At 37.6% G+C, this 16,295-nt stretch overlaps 2 protein-coding genes across 2 annotated transcripts; one reads left to right on the top strand and one right to left on the bottom strand.

Moving 5' to 3' along the window:
* Positions 1–3,465: 3,465 nt before the first annotated feature.
* Positions 3,466–7,734, top strand: LOC112193889. Its single transcript, XM_024334146.2, has 4 exons — positions 3,466–3,820; positions 4,063–4,257; positions 6,210–6,391; positions 7,151–7,734. The coding sequence occupies exons 1-4, from the start codon at positions 3,532–3,534 to the stop codon at positions 7,457–7,459; spliced, it is 975 nt and encodes a 324-aa protein (XP_024189914.1). The 5' UTR covers positions 3,466–3,531; the 3' UTR covers positions 7,460–7,734.
* Positions 7,735–8,647: 913 nt separating this feature from the next.
* On the bottom strand, positions 8,648–11,867 carry LOC112193348 (GDP-mannose 3,5-epimerase 2). Its single transcript, XM_024333450.2, has 7 exons — positions 11,714–11,867; positions 10,735–11,145; positions 10,506–10,599; positions 10,294–10,423; positions 10,063–10,195; positions 9,247–9,454; positions 8,648–9,110 (listed from the first exon to the last, which is right to left on the bottom strand). The coding sequence occupies exons 2-7, from the start codon at positions 11,142–11,144 to the stop codon at positions 8,955–8,957; spliced, it is 1,131 nt and encodes a 376-aa protein (XP_024189218.1). The 5' UTR covers position 11,145; positions 11,714–11,867; the 3' UTR covers positions 8,648–8,954.
* Positions 11,868–16,295: the final 4,428 nt, after the last annotated feature.

Genomic DNA, 16,295 nt, shown 5'->3' with positions numbered 1-16,295 from the left:
ATATTTCTAAATTACAAGGAGCGACCACTTATTCATTTGTTGCTCTCAAAATATTTTTTTTCTATTATTTTTCACTTTAATTTCAAATCTTGACTATCAACTCTTATACAAGTATTATGTGGTCTTGATATGGTTTGACATGTTTTGACATGTCGTAGCATGCCGAAACATGCGAGAACCTTAATAACACCTTTCTTTTATTGAAATTCTTATGTGCTTTAATCTCATCATTGATAAAGCATGAATTATAGGACATATTCCAAGTACTAGTTAGCAAAAACACAGAACAAATTTAATTGTTACTATTTTTCAAAGTACAAAGATTGAAAAAAATCTAAAAAAATAAATTGTTCGATGTTTATTTCGTCAGTTAACAACTCCTACAAATCATGTACTATCAATGCTCTGGTTATAGTATGAAAAATTTTAAGAAATAAAGGCATTGACATGTTTTGTCACTCATGGCATACCATGGTGGTACTCGTGGTATGCTATACTCGTGGTATGCCATGACATGTCAAAACATGCCAAACTTTGTAAACACCCTTTCTTTATTGAAATTATCATGTGCCATTATCTCACCATTAGAAAACATGATTTTTAGAAGCTGCTCCAAGTGAGGGATTGCAAAAATTTTCTTAATGATTTTCTAGATTATTTGACTTTGGAAAATCATTAAAAAAAATCTGGATCTGATTTTTGAGTTCTATTAATTGTAAAATTTCTTAAAAATCGAGACTTTGTTGTGAAAAGATTTTCTAGAGAAATTGAGAATATGCGATTTTGCCCAAAAAAAACAAAAAAAACATTTGCGCTATAGTCCACTGTTTTGGAGAAAATCATAGTCTCGATTTTTTTTTTGACCAAGTTTTTGGGTTGGTTCTCACAGGCTTGTAAAGACATATGGCATCTTTTGGTGCACTTAGCTAGCCTTCCTTGAGGATGCGCCGTTAGCTTCTTTTGCACATTAGTCTCACTAGGTATGAGCATTGTTAGCCTCGCTTGCATGGGCGTAGATATGTGCGCCGTTAGCCTTATATGTTTGGCCGTGGGCATGAACACCGTTAGCCTTTTTTGACAATGACATTAGTGAACTAGACATGGACATCGTTAGTCTCACTTGCATGGATGTGCACATTCTTCGTGGACAAAGATGTGAAACTTTTAATTTTTGTTTTACTGTTTTTGGGAAGATTAGTTTTTTTTAAGATTAGATCGCCATATAAAGATTTGGGCTTTTTTTTTTTTTATGCGAGGCTTTAACGAACATAAATTGTCTGAAATAGAAATGACAACTTCGATGAAGGCAAGAAATTCATTGACGTGTTAAGAAGATGCTTGGAATCATATGAGAAAGAGAGGCATAAATATAGCACCTCGGATAAATTCAGGCTTCTTATGACAAAAACTTATCTGGAGACTAGAGACGTTACTATATCAGTATATTGTATATAAGTGGTTAATTTGAGTTTATTTTCAACAGCAGAGGTGGGGTGAAAATGTCCTACTACTTGTACCGGACAACCTTTATCAGCAAAATCACTAATTTCTGTAGATTTGGAGTGTGAGAATCAAGAACATATTGATCGAGCATTTACAACGGTCCAGAGTATCTTGAACCTAGATCTGAGCCTTCCTCTTTTAAACTAATATGTCCCTCAAAGATGTTCACTTTGATACTGATGTTATTGACAGAGTTCCTAGTTTGGGAGTGCGTTAATTCCATCGAGTATCTTTCTTTAACTACCCGTTCTTTGTGCTAAAATTCTGGTATTGATGATGAACAGAAAGAAACTAGCTAAACGAAGAAGGTAGAGGAGAAGAAAGCAAACTGGTACATGTTGGTATTGGTCTGTTTTATTCTACAATGCTAACTGACTACTAGAATGAAGGAATACTATTGCTTTTTATACTAAAACGAGCTGCTGTATTAATTGATTTCACTAATTAAGCCTCCAGATGCTAACCTAGCCTCTAAGCCTCCACATGCTTGACACGTGGTGTCCATCTGTGGTCTTCATCTTAACAACCCCCCTCAAGCTGATGGTAGGGAAGCTAACATCAGATTGCAGCGGAGAATGTGTTTTGAACCAGGAGGAATGAGAGGTGCAGATGCAACTGGCAAGGGAATAACATGTTTAACTTGATCGAGGAGCATTAATTATCACTCAGCGAGGCAAAGCAAGAACTTGTTGGGGTGGCAATGGAGACCGGCATTGGTTTAGAAGTGAGGAAAGCAGCCAGGGCTTGGCATTCTACAGTAGAGCTGGAACCATCATGTTGAGATTGAGAATTTCTGTAGTAGCGGTTATAGGCTCCGTGTCCTATTTTGTCACAGATTTGGCAAACAATAGAGTTTCCATAGTTCTGAGTACCCATCTGATTACCGATGTTTTACCTGGTTGAGCCATTAGCATTAATCTTGTTGAAGCTCCTATTGTTACCATTGTCCTTCTGAGTTTGAGTTTCTTGATTTTTGATAAGATCCCACATTGTGTCGTAACGCACCACCATTTGATGTTGAGTATCCTTCATTGAAATTGATATTATACCGATTCTGACCTGGAGATATAGATCCACCGTATGGTAGGTTATTGTTTCCACCAGTTTGAGCAGCAAAAGCAGTTGGTGGAGAAAGACATCCACTTTGAGAAGAAGTAGTGTATAGTGGTAGACACATAATAACCAGCTTCAGTAGTTTTTGTGAGTGATGGAGAATTCATCTTACAAGCTGATTGAGAAATAGAAGTCAGAGGAGTCCCAGAAGTAGACATATATAGTTTCCATTTTTCAAGAGACTACGTATTGTGCAGTCATCAAGAGACTACGTATTGTGCAGTCAAGAGACTACGTATTGTGCAGTCATCAAGCTGCATTCTAAAACAAGTTGACAATACAAGCTTTCCCAATATCTTCAATTATAATCTAGACAAACCCCAAATTGCCACATCCTTCATTCAACATATACTATCAAAATTTCCCAAATTCAAATCAAGATTTCAACTTGCGACTTTTTTGCTTCTAATTTCAACAATCGAGTACTCGGAAATCAAAACCTTAGCTTCGATGATAGTAGATATCAATAAATTTCAAATCATCACAATGATCACTTCACATCTGAATTTTATTCATTTTCTGCTCTAATTTAAAATAAATAAACACATCATGTTCTATCCGACAAAAGAATTAGTTACATACGATATGATTTTAGGACTACAAAAGACCAACAATGACAAAAATATAGCACACTAGAATATTTCGTTACACTAAACATAACATACCTAAATCCCTACTAGAGAATGGCAAATTTTCAGACCGAAAAATGTCGGAGCTTGATGCAGCCCTCGCCTCAGGTTCGACCCCATGACAAAGACTAGACCAGGTTTTTGTAAATAACCATAAAACCGAGGGTACCAAACCAAACACCTTTTTTACATATTTTGACAAAAAGCTACAAACTCCCAGACCAGTTCAATTCCAAGTCCGCTGCTCTCTCTCTCTCTCTCTCTCTCTCTCTCTCTCTCTCTGAAAATGTCCGATGGAGCTTTAACGGTCCTCGACGGCACTCACCTGAGAGCCGTCGACCTCTCTCTTCCCGACTCTGACGTCATCCTGACCGGAGGTCACGTGCTCGACCTCGCCGACTCCAAAGCCTCTTCGTCTCTCTTCGGCCTGTCCTTGCCTCAAGGACTCAAGTCCTCTGCTTTGAAACGCGTCAATGTCCAAGACGACGACGTTTTCCGTCAAGCCGAGCTCGATCGCCACCAGGCTCTGAAGCTCGCCGGCGACTACATCGCCGCGATCGCCGATGAGTTGAAAGGTATTGAACTTGGCTTGAATTACACAGCAGAATTTGACCTGCATTATATGGTTTAGTCTAGAACCGAGCATTCTGATAAGCTTAGAAGATTACTTAGCCTCATCGCCGATTAATACCGGAATTGTAATTGTTTGTGTGTGGACTTTGATATGTTTTCAAGATATTATAGTGAAATGATTGGTTGGTGCTTATTATGATGAGCTTGAAATTTGTATGCTGAAAATTTGGTGGATGTGACTCAGATGATCCGCTTGTCATATCTATCTTGGATGGAAACACGATTCGGCTGTTTTTGGAGGATGAGGATGACTTTGCAATGCTAGCGGAGAATCTGTTCACTGATCTTGATGCAGAAGATGTAGGAAAGATCAACAAAAGCGCGATCCGGAGTGCGCTGGTTCACATGGGAGTTGAGATGGGTGTCCCTCCCGCTTCAGGTTATTTTTGGATTCATTGCTCTGGCTTTAATTCTAGGATTGTTGGAAAATATGTTCTTTCTTTTTGCTAAGTATGTAGTGGATTCTGCAGACATTAATTGAACCTTTTCTTGTATTTGGTTGCTTTAGAATTTCTCGTATGACTTAAGTTTTAGCTTGTGGAAATGTAAAAGAGGTAGTGCTCTATATACATTAGTAGTTCATAAAGATCGATATGGAAGGGACTTTGTTGATCCTATTGAGTCACATTCATGACACATTATTCAGTTATAGGGGAGATGTGGGTAATACTTTCTGGCATCTTCTATGTTTGGTATAGTTTTGTTAGTGCTCACTGTCATATACTTTACTTTTGTATTCTTAATGCTAGGTGTGTCTCTTTTCTATTTTTGGATTTTAAGTAGTATAGTCCCTTATTTTGGCTGGCTAAATTGTTGCATCAGGGTAGTGAGGATGCAAATTCTTATAAGCTCAGTGTTCAGGACCAAATTACTTAATCATCTGTCTTCCTTTAATGTTTGTCTTTGGAGATATGTTTTTTGCTTTATTAACAGCCTTGAAATAAAAGAGAAAAAACAACCTCCATGAAATTTTCCTCATAATGTTTTTGATTCATAAATCTAGATCTTATCTACTTATCAAGACTAGGGGGAAAATTGGCTTCCATATAATAATGTCTTGCTACAAAATTTAGTGATGGTTTGCACTCTTCTCCAAAAAGCAGACATTTAACCTCTGTTTGGCATATGTTTAAGAAACAGACATGCATTATGGTTGAAAATGTTTTAGAATCTGTGAAAAGATACACGTGTTTTCAGGTGCACACACAAGGTTAAGGTAAATATCTGTGCCTGACCTCCAAACAGCATCCTTAAGGCATTGGGTACTCTCCATGCTGAAGGGAAGGTTAAGGTGTCAAACATATTAGATGCCTATAGGTGCCATTTCATCATGTAAAACTTCCTCTTTAGTGCAGAACCAATACCCTTAAAAATAGGTTCCCCATTAGCGTAGTCTGCATATGCTGAAACAACATGTGCAGTCAGCACTGCATCATTCAGGTCTGAAGGTTCCAGACAGTATCTCCACCATATAGTCTGACTGATAGAGTAAGACAAGATCTGATATTGATGAGTGTGGCATCTTCACCAACTCTTTCTCCCTCTCCCTCTCCCCCTCATGTTCTTAAATTGTTTAATCTCAGCCCAATTTTTTTTAGAGTTTCCATGTTATTGAAGGCACAAATCAAGAGTTTTGACAAGTTCACTTGTGATGATTTAACTTGTGTCTGTTGCATTACTCAGGTATGCATATTTTGAGTGACTTCTTCATCACTTGTGTAAATGAAGGATCTTGGCACATAATCATATGTTCCTATGTTCAGTCTTTTGGTCACATGCTTTATATTATGGTGGCATTATGGTTTTGGAGTCTAGAGTTTATGGATGGTGATTATTTGAGTGAATGAATATATTTCAGAACAGAGAGCGCCGTCCATTTCTAAACTATGAAACCCTTCTGTGATATTTCTTTGACCTTGTTTCTTGCTGTGGTTATCATTTATATTTGAAGTCAATAACTCCCTAATAATACTTTGTGGCAAGATTGCATGTCAATATTTCTGTAGCATTAAAATTCTTGGTGTTCTCTATTATGTGTAACAGTAAAAGTTTGGAAATAATGATCGTGTTTCTGAGTTTCCACATAAACACACATGCACATAATCTATATGAATGTATGACTCCAAGATTTTCACAGTTGTACGATTTTGAGCTCTAGCATGCCATGAATAGATGAACTTGCTAATTGGTCTGTTTATCTGGTTCTTCTCTGTTTTACCATCATCCTTCCCTTTATTCAATGCGTATGGGATCAAACACATGAATACTCATCTATTATTAAATTCTAATTTCCTAGTTTAGAGTTGATCATTTACAAGGTGTAATTTGCAGAATTTCCTCCACTAAGTGATATCTTGACGAAACATGAAGCTAATGGGGAAGAAGAACTAGGCCAAGCACAATTTGCTGAATTACTCCAGCCTATCCTACAAGAACTTGCAGAGGCCCTGGCAAAAAAGAATGTTGTTCTTATACAGAACATCAAGATTGTGAATGGTTCCAAGCTGAGAAAGGTAGTTCCTTTTCCCCCTGCTCTTAGCCTCTTATTTTATTTCTTCTTCTTTTTTAACAAACTTTTGTATATCTCTACCTGTACTCGTTATATTGGAAAAGGGTACTCTTGACATTTCATTAACAAAAAATGTCATCCTGAGCTGCCCATTTTGCCAGCTCTGTTCATCTAAAACCTTTGCCATTGATTCTACTGGTAAAATTAGTACTGAAATATATACCTTCTAGTGCTGTTTAAATGGCAAGACCCTTTGTTGGAGTTTTGATGGAAAAAACTGAATATAAGCTAGAAAAGAAGTATGCTATGTTGTCATTTTAAGAACTCGGGAAAGATCCCAGAACCTGAAAAATTGTTTAAAGTATCTAGATATTTATAGAAATTTCAGATTGTAGATGATTAGTTTGCTTATGCTCAGTATTCTAGAATGCCGTTTACTCAGTTGGGATTGCTTTGATTGATCCAAGATCTGCTAGATATTTTCTTTTTCTTTTTCTTTTTTTTGAGAAAGAATGAAGAAAAGAATACTGTATTTCTTAGAACTGAGTAATAAAGACTTGGTTATCTTGACTATTTGAATCATTAAAGTTGGACAATGCAGTTACTTGAATAGGTACTAAAACTTTTTTTATGGGAGCCGATCATTTGTTGTTTTGAGACTATTCATGGGTTTCGAAAGTCCAAGTCTGTTGGTCACTGGCCTAGATTTATCTTATGTAAATTATTGTACATAAAGTCTGATAAACTCCTGAAAACTATGCAGCTTTTAGCCGATGAGAAGCAATTGAACAATGTCGTAGAGAAGATATTGCAAGGGAAGAAGGATGACTTGGGGAGTGCAGAAGTAATCAGGAGTTATCTTGAGAAAAATGGGCTAGAGTTGGGGTTGCCACCATCTGAAGGTGACGAGGCAGTGGCTATTTTATATGATCTAGTGTTTGCAGAGCTTAAGGAAGACAAGAGTGCTCTGAAAGAAGGCGAAGATAAATTTGAAAATCTTGTGAAGAAGATCCTTGAGAAACTTGCGGAGCAGCTAGAAGCTAATCCTGTATTTCATGATACTGAGCACTGAGAGAAAGAGACAAGTCTACACCATTCTGTATATCAAAGTCTCAATGGCAGAGATTCTTGTTTGTGCAGATGAACCCTTTCGGATTATTATTCACATGTTTTCCTGATCCATACACAGCCAAATACGAGGAAAACTATAATGTAAAACCTGTCTGTTCTATGTAATATGTTCTCGAATTATTGCTTTGATAACATTGGTTATAACTTGATGTTCGGTACTTGGAGTCATTTGGAGTCGAAACAGGAACAAACAAGCTTTCCGATGCAGTTTCACTACAATATGCATGTTACTTGTTTTTGCACTGTTTGGCATTGGTACAATGATTGCAGTAATAGGAACTCCTTTGTGCTTTTTCTGCATGTTATCATGTATGTGACCGACATCGGCTTTTCTGAAAAGTGCTTCGCAAAGAAGCACCGCCCCATATAGGTGATTTGATATGTCGTGCAAATCCTTGGTGGATTTTGCAGAGTCGAATGAGCCAATTTTGCTAGACGTCGACGGGGATGAAGGAAAAAACATGTACTTTTTGGATGTCCACGTTAACAAGATGGAATCCCCTTGTTTCCTTGGTGATCCTCTAGCCTAATAACTCGGCCACGTCACATCTGCAATTTTTGGCCACTCAATCCTAGGTCATCATCTATCATAATGTAGTTGTTATCATCTTGTGAAAGCTACAAGTTGCATACGGAATACATACCTCATTCAAGCTTCATAGTTGTAGAATTGTTTGTGCTACGATCAATTCATAAGGGTGATCTGACGGACCAAAAACGTTATGAGTCTTGTAAGCTTTTCGAATTGTAATATACGACTAGAATTAATAGTCAAGTATATCTTAAAATTCTTTTTCAGACAGAATCCACATGAGCTCACGGTAACTTAATCAGGGTCGAAAGTTGAATATTATCGCAAAATCCCAATGGTACTGTAGGTAAAGTTTGAAGCCAAAAGGACGCATCTTTCAACAGCTTGTTAGTTGTAACTGATTTTTTTTTACTGTTTAGACAGTAACCCAGCAATAAAATCAGACTTTAAAATCAAGGCTCTTTGAATATTCTTGTAGAATATCCTTTTCAAGGAAAGGAACAGTAGCCAGAAATTCTAGTTGGGAAGATTCATGATTGTGAGGGGAATATGAAAGTTAAATCTGTACAAGGGCGAGAGAGCTATAAGGACCAAAAGTAAAGCGCAAAAAAGGAGCATTATCTTTAAAGGAAATAACTGATACAACTCATAACTGAACTATCGTTCAGTTGAAGAAACAAGAATTTGAAGGCAATCTAAGCAGCAAATAGCTCCTGGAAGGCTAGGTATACAATAAGGCCATAGAAGTTCCCTAGATAGTACAAAGGAAGGAAAGCAAAATAAGTAGTTCAATCACTTATTGTACATGCATCATCATATAGATACTTGACTATGCGCCACAATATCATAACTGGATAAACTAAATACTGGCTTTCCCAAGTACAGCTAGAATCCTTCAAACACATCACTCTTTGCCGTCAGCGGCACGAAGTGAACCAAGTTGAACTGGGGCTTGAGTTCCCACCACCTTAGATGACCCATAAAGCGACAGGTCAGTACCTTGTGCTTTCTCTTTCTCAATCTGTTCCTTGATCCAGAAGTATGTAAACCTCAGTCCATCCTATCAAAAAGAATTAGGGAGCAAAGTCAGCACAATTTAAAGTGTTCCATAATGAACCCCAACTTAAAAATACATGAACTTGGTGTTAAGAAGCTGCAAATGGGTACACTTTGATATGATCTGATTCTATTTTTACCTTCAGCCTCATGGTAGGAGCCCAGCCAAGTTTCTCTTTGATCAGGGTGTTGTCAGAGTTACGACCACGGACACCCTCAGGTCCAGGAATGTGCTGAATAGGCAGCTTCTTGTTCTCAAAGCTAAGAACAATCTCAGCCATCTCATTCATGCTAACCATCTCATCGCTTCCAATATTCACTGGCTCACGGAAGTCGGACTTTGTCAACCTAGATCACAGAATGGAAAAGTTTATGACAGTAAATGCAAAATTTCAAACCAAAGACAGAATTTCAACAAATGCAAAATATGCCTAATTCCACATAAATTTCAAACTTATAGGAATTCTCAAATGAAATTCAACACATTTGACGTTGGCCTCCAATTAAGTGAAGTTGCTATAGCTGGTCACAATAATCTACTAGATTACATTGCAAGTACCATGAGATGAATCAAAGTTTTCATTCTTCATGAAATACAAATGCTTTTCAAAGTAATACATTGGTTTGCCTTCATATCTACCATTATCATATAAATACTCAAGAAGAAATTTCTTCATGACCAACACCTTACCGCAAAAGTATACATGCAAAGAGTTCACATCCAAGTTATCCTTTAAAAATTTGTTTAACTTTCAGCTGATTTTTTACTATGTTACTTTTTCTTTTAATTTTTTACCATAATTAACTGATCAAGAAAACTTGCAAAGCCTTGTCAAAGCAGGTAATCTATTTAAAACTAATCTACTTAAAACTTACAGCCTAAAAGGGAGTTAGTTTCAGACTCAAGAATTTCAATAAAAAAGATTTTCCTACACCGTGAGAAAAAAGGTGCTTACCGGAGTACACCTTCAACACATTCATCAATAAAGGTGAAGGATCGGGTCTGGAGTCCATCTCCCCACATCTCAAACTTATCAGTGGAAGTGAGAGCCTTTCTGCAGAAAGCAGCAGGAGCCTTCTCCCTGCCCCCTATATGACAGATAGATAAAGCAACAAATTAGGCTACAAAGCAATAAAACCATGCATATATATTAAGTTATTAACAATTGCTACAGATAAGCACTTACCTTTCCAGGTTCCGAAAGGACCATAGATGTTGTGGAACCTTCCAATACGGCATTCGATTCCAAAGTCTTTGGTGTAGTGCTTGCACAACTCCTCAGTTGCAAGTTTCTCTAAGCCATAAGCATCTTGAGGCTAAAAAGAAAGGTAGAAAGACAAATTAAATTAAATACGTCAAAAATTAGATTCCAAAAGCCATAACCACAGAGTAACATACCTCTGCAGGCCAGGCATCAGCCTCCTTCAAGCTCACATTGGTTTCCAGCTGCTTAAACTCGGGATAAATACAAGCACTGGAAGCATAGAATAACCTGCAGAAACCAGATAACCGATACAGAATCTGTTAAGTATATCTCCAAAGTTAGAGGTAAGGTCCCAACTTTCAACTGAAATGTGCTGAACATTCTAGCTCAAGGACAAAATGTACCATGTTAAAGACCACAAACCTTTTCACTCCACTGATCCTAGCAGCTTCCAGCATGTTAAAGCTGATCATGGTATTATTGTACATAATGACAGAGTGGTTGGACTGAATGAATCCCATGCCGCCCATATCAGCAGCAAGGTTGAACACATGATCGACATCCTTGGTAACCTTCAAGCAGTTATCCATGACCCTGAGGTCCGCAAGATGGAATTCATGGCAGAACATGTCTTCACTCATGTGCTCATTCTTCTTCCAGTCAGAGGCAATAATGTAGTGGCCCTCATTCTTCAATCGGCGGGCAATGTGGGAGGCAATAAAGCCACCAGCCCCAGTAATGGAAATTCGGAGTTTTTCTGAGGGCCAATAAGGCTCCCTCTCAAGAGCCTCATAGGTGTATGCACCATAACCACTTTCACCAGCACTTCCCATACTACAAGACAGATTCATCACACAATGTAAGGACTTTAGTACAAAAAATTACAAGCATTCACAGATCAGTTTACTTTCTTTGCTGAAGAAGCACAAAGAACGTTATTACTACTAACATATAACTTCACACTGTTACAAATGTACAATACAAGAGAAAACTACTGGAAAGCAAGTACATATACTTCAAAAATTACATGGAAAAACAATGCCTTCTCATAAGCAGAAGCACATTTTATACCAAATTCCCTGTACATTAACATGTAAAGGAACTATAATGAACAAGAAATTATAACCGAGCGTATAATTTTGAATTGCTTTGCTTAACCTACCCAAAGCAGAATACAGCAGAAGTACACAGAAACTTTAAAACGAGTATTCATCACAGTGAACAAAAAGGAATGAAATTTTAGCAGATAACCTTATGAAATAGGAACCAACAGAACCATTACAGAGCAATTTAAAGCAAACCCATCAAATATTAGAACCTAAATCAAAACATAAATGCCATGAAAGAGCATAAGGAACAAAGAAAGTGAGAGAAACCCAGAGAACCCAGCTGGTGCTTTTACCTGAAATGCGTAAAGTTTGGTGCTTTGAGGTTGAAGAAGAAGATGTGAGGTAAAGGGTTCTCAGGGATGGAGGTGTGAGTTCTGGGCCTGTTAACACTCTGCTATATATAGACCTACGAGGCTACGACAGCAAACCAAACAAAGGCCACTCGTTTTATTGCATATTCCTTATTTGCCAAAATAATTGAGACACACAAAAGTGCTTCTGGCCAAAGCAGAAAAAAGTTCTGTTACAGTTTTACTTATGTGCAGTGAGTAAAATTTCAGGAATTTTAAATGGGCAGATTATGTGAAAAGTGCTTTTCTTTGTTATGGAAAAGTGCTTTTTCATATGGAATTTTTTTTTTTTTAGCTTTTGGTAACTAATCATTTGGGGTAACAAAACAATTGCAATTGTCTGTGACTGTGAGTTTGATTCAATACGAGATTGATAGACAGAATGAGAAGATTCCGGGAAAGGGGACTGAAAATGAAGCTGGTTTCATTTGGGCCCAGGAGAAATTACTAGGAAACTTCTCTCATTTTTGGTTTTACCTTTGGGTAACTGATTGGGTAAATTTCTGAAAACGTCCCATTTGGTATTTTGGTATATCAAAATCCAACTCAAACTCACATAACCCAAACTCACATGTCCATTATGAGGAGAAGGTTTTTGATCTTTATTGGTATATATCAAATGAAGCCGGAGAAATACAAATAGGAAAATTATGAAATCATAGACTATTGTGACCAAGCTTATGACCTAAAGAAGCCAACCAATCAGCTACCGCATTTGTCTCCTGAAAACAATGTTGAAAGTTTGATGTTTCCGAAATTCGTAGTTAGTTGCTTAATATATATTGACTATAATATAAAATGTTCCTTTATATTCATCCACGTTCCTATGGTTTGGTGGTGTTTGAATGTTTGATGCTGGCCTGAGTTATAAGCCGATCGCATGTTGGTTGGCACTAATATGTCGCTACTGGATTGTTATATTGAGCATAAGGCCCAAGCTAAACCAAACTAAACAAAAGAAAATAATAAGGCATGATCCATGCAAAAGAAAATATGAGGCATGATCCAGAGACATAAAAGGCATGCTGCGTGCAGGTGGAAATGGGTACAAAAGAAACAGAAGGGTAGAACATACTATAGAGAAAAACCATATATGGATGCCTTAACCAACGAAGAAGTAACTGCGAAAGTCTAAACCTCATAGTACAAGGCCTAAGAATTAACACCCAATTGCAAAGAGACTGACAAATACAGATTGCTGAGAACTACCGTTGATGGCCAGTTAATTAACTTGTGATCCTAACTTAATTAACATTGTCAGCCTCAGGATGTTCTGAATCGATGAAAGCCTGAAAGGCATGATTTGCAGGACAATCCTCAGTTAAAACTAAAAAAGTCTGGAGATGGTGTGGTGTGTGTTGCATGAGGATGAATGTAAAAACGATCGAGGGGATTTTTGAAATGAAAAGTCTCAAACTTATTCAGTCAAAGCTGCAAAGCACCAGTTTTGTTTGTACAGCATTAATGACCAAAATATTGAGTTTTGAGGAAATATCGATGGTCCCGAAAATGGAAATATCGAGGATATATCGATTTCGGTAAACGGAAATATCGAGTATTGACTTTGCATGTGAAAATTGATGGTGAGAGTTGGAATGTTCCGGAAATTTCTCGACTCTCAGAGATAATCTATCCCGATATTTCCCGAAATTTCCTTCAAAAATCTCGGCTGAAATTCTCATGGTATGGCATGGCTTGGATATATCGAGGCCTTCAAAAAAATGAAATTTCACCGATTTTTTCGATTTTTCAGTCATTGTTGTACAGTGCACAGAGGACCAGTAGGTTTACAAGTTTCAACGAGCCAGGTCCAGTCAATAACTACAGAAAAGACAATCATTTCCTGTACGGAATGGGTCATACATTAGGGTTTTGAGACTTCTACATAACTGTATAGGCTAGGTTAAACTCCATATGGATTAAACTTAAACCCAAATGTCCATTATGAGGAAGAGGTTTTCAGTTATACACTTTTACTCTACGATTTGCATCTTTCTTTTTCTTCATTTTCTAGTTAGTCATTTTGGTTTGGTGGCCTATGGATTTGGGTCTTATAGCGCATTGTTATTAGGAGCTAACATTCTGATCACAAATTCATATGAACGGTAAGATGGCCAGAGCAAATTTCATAGAGTAGCCAATGATACACTCTTCTCTAATTGGTGCATGTTAGAATACATACTTTTTGGAGAGACTCGTTATTATCTCGGGATGTTCTCCCTATGCTTCCTGTAATTTGGGGTTCAAGTTTCATGTCCCCCCATGTATTCTACAGTTTCATTAATGATCATGGCTTAAGGGCAGCTGCACTGACCCTCTTAAATTTATAATTTTCACATTTAGAATGTTAAACGAGGTAATTCATGTTTAGGAATTATGAATTCATCATTTTCATTTAAATTCCCTCTTTTTTCTTCATCCAAACACACCATTATAGTCTATGGACTTCAAAACCATTATAGTCTATGGAATTCAAAACATTCCAAGTCATTTAAAATCTAAACTTGAAAACCAAGAAAAAAAAGTGGGTATAAATCGAAATACAATACACCAACCTTAATCTCTCCCTAAAGTCTCATTCATACTCGATTTGGACCGCACGATGCTGGTTTTCGAGTTCTAACCCGACAATCACCTCCGCCGATATGCTAGAAATTGTTGAAAGAATGGCCTATACACCACTCTTGTCAGCCGGAGAGGGTGAAGGGGTACAAAGACTGATGTTGTTGTCGTTCTTATCCACCAGCAAATACTCGTTCTTGATCAGACTTGCAATGCTGACACCAACAGCTGCTCTTGTGGGTACAAACCTGAATTTTTCTAACCCAATACACTTTTCAATTGCTGCAATTGCTAGCTTCTGCCTATCCATCTGTCCAAAACCTATATTGGGTTTCATTACCTTCATAAGCATGCACTGGATGATCAAGCTCATGTCATGGTTTACTCTCTCCACCACATTCCTCCTCCTGTTATCCTCCAGTATTGGTTGGGGGATAGGGGAAGTGAATGTGAAGTTGGTGTTCAACTCAAAGTGATCAGTTGGCAAGATATTCTTTGTATTTGATACCTTAATGAGAAACTTGCTGTTTTCCTGTGACAATGAATTGATCAATGAAACCAACTTCTCATGGAAAATCCTTAATTCAGTCAATATTTCCGAAAAGATCCATGTATCAGCAATATCAAAAAGCTTTAGGAGAGAAGCATGTGTAACGACTAACATATCTAACTCAATTCTTTCTGTCTCAAACAAGTATTCAACTGTGCAACTGCTCAGTGTGAGACATTTGCACAAATTTTCTAGATCCTCTCCGTTTGGGAGTGTTTTGGAGAACTTCAACCATGTTCACCAACTCTTGAGGAATAGTTTAATACGAGAACGCAAAGCTCAGTCGAAAATAAAGAGAGAGAAAAGATCGCGTCCATCAGTTAACACTGATCCTAAAGAATTTTTTTGCAAAAATCAAGTCAATACCTCTTAAGATGAAGAAGATCGTCATGCCCAGACCGAAATCCTTGCCAGACACAAACATGCAAATCAAAATTCTAGTAGAAATTTCATAACCAAACCGATACTCACCACCCTCAAGCACCAGTTTCTTTGGTTAGAAACGAAAATCAATTCCCTTCACTGTTTCTCTCTCTCTACCTCTCTGTGGAGCGAAGAAGAAAGACACGGTAGTTCTAAGACTGTAGACAGGTGTCAGACAACAGAGATGAGGCAGGGGAAAAATCGTCTTTTCATCCATGTTCGACTGGAGCCGAGTCGACACTGTTACTAAGCCGATGAACAATGCGTGGACAAATATTATATAGTAAATTTTCTAATGATGCATCTTTAAATGATGAATGATTAGGGGTTGTTGCAAGGTTCATCACCATCCGACCATCTTTGTTTGATTTTTCGCCAACAAAACATATAGAGCGAGTTTTGCATCTGTAAAAAAAAAAAAAAAAAATCATTTAGCAACACCTTTCTAAATGCACCCACAAATTCTAGGCGGTGAAATGTTGAAAACTAAAGTACAACCAGCGAAGTCATTATCTTATGATCATGGACTACAATGTGACATTGCCATGTGGTGGCAAAGACTAATAAAATTGTCTAATTTTCGTGGGACTCAATGCATAAGGTAAAAATAAAGTAGAGGAAATGTCCCATTACACTAATTCTAGTAGGGGTGGGCGCGGTGCGGTGCGGATCGGTATTAGGCCAAAACCGCAACCAAACCACTTCATTCGGTTGTGCAATATTTAAAACCGCAACGTCATTTTGATAAGCCACACCACTTACTTCGATTACACCGTTTTCCGGTGCGGTGCGGATCAGTTTCGGTTATGTTCAACTTTCATATAATCTGTTCATTAAATGAAAGTCAAATAACATATTCTCTATCTATCTCATTAGGGAATTATCCTATTCTCTTTTCATCTAAGCCGACAACATTATCATTAAGCTGTAGTGTGTTGATTGCATTGGTTGGGCCATGTCCTCTATTGAAGACCATTGGTTTCAGATGCA

This window comes from Rosa chinensis, chromosome 3 (genome assembly GCF_002994745.2).
Source record: "Rosa chinensis cultivar Old Blush chromosome 3, RchiOBHm-V2, whole genome shotgun sequence".
Lineage (NCBI taxonomy): Eukaryota > Viridiplantae > Streptophyta > Magnoliopsida > Rosales > Rosaceae > Rosa > Rosa chinensis.
This window is presented reverse-complemented; position numbering and strand designations above follow the sequence as displayed.

Bases quoted from the DNA above. Each gene is read 5' to 3' on its own strand.
- LOC112193348 (XM_024333450.2), bottom strand. From the start codon at position 11,144: ATGGGAAGTGCTGGTGAAAGTGGTTATGGTGCATACACCTATGAGGCT. The intron at 10,600-10,734 runs GTTTGTGGTCTT...TGGTTTCTGCAG, and splicing joins AGGATCAGTGGAGTGAAAAG to GTTATTCTATGCTTCCAGTG. The intron at 9,455-10,062 runs GTAAGCACCTTT...TCTGTGATCTAG, and splicing joins TGTGTTGAAGGTGTACTCCG to GTTGACAAAGTCCGACTTCC.
- LOC112193889 (XM_024334146.2), top strand. From the start codon at position 3,532: ATGTCCGATGGAGCTTTAACGGTCCTCGACGGCACTCACCTGAGAGCC. The intron at 4,258-6,209 runs GTTATTTTTGGA...TGTAATTTGCAG, and splicing joins GGGTGTCCCTCCCGCTTCAG to AATTTCCTCCACTAAGTGAT. The intron at 6,392-7,150 runs GTAGTTCCTTTT...AAAACTATGCAG, and splicing joins ATGGTTCCAAGCTGAGAAAG to CTTTTAGCCGATGAGAAGCA.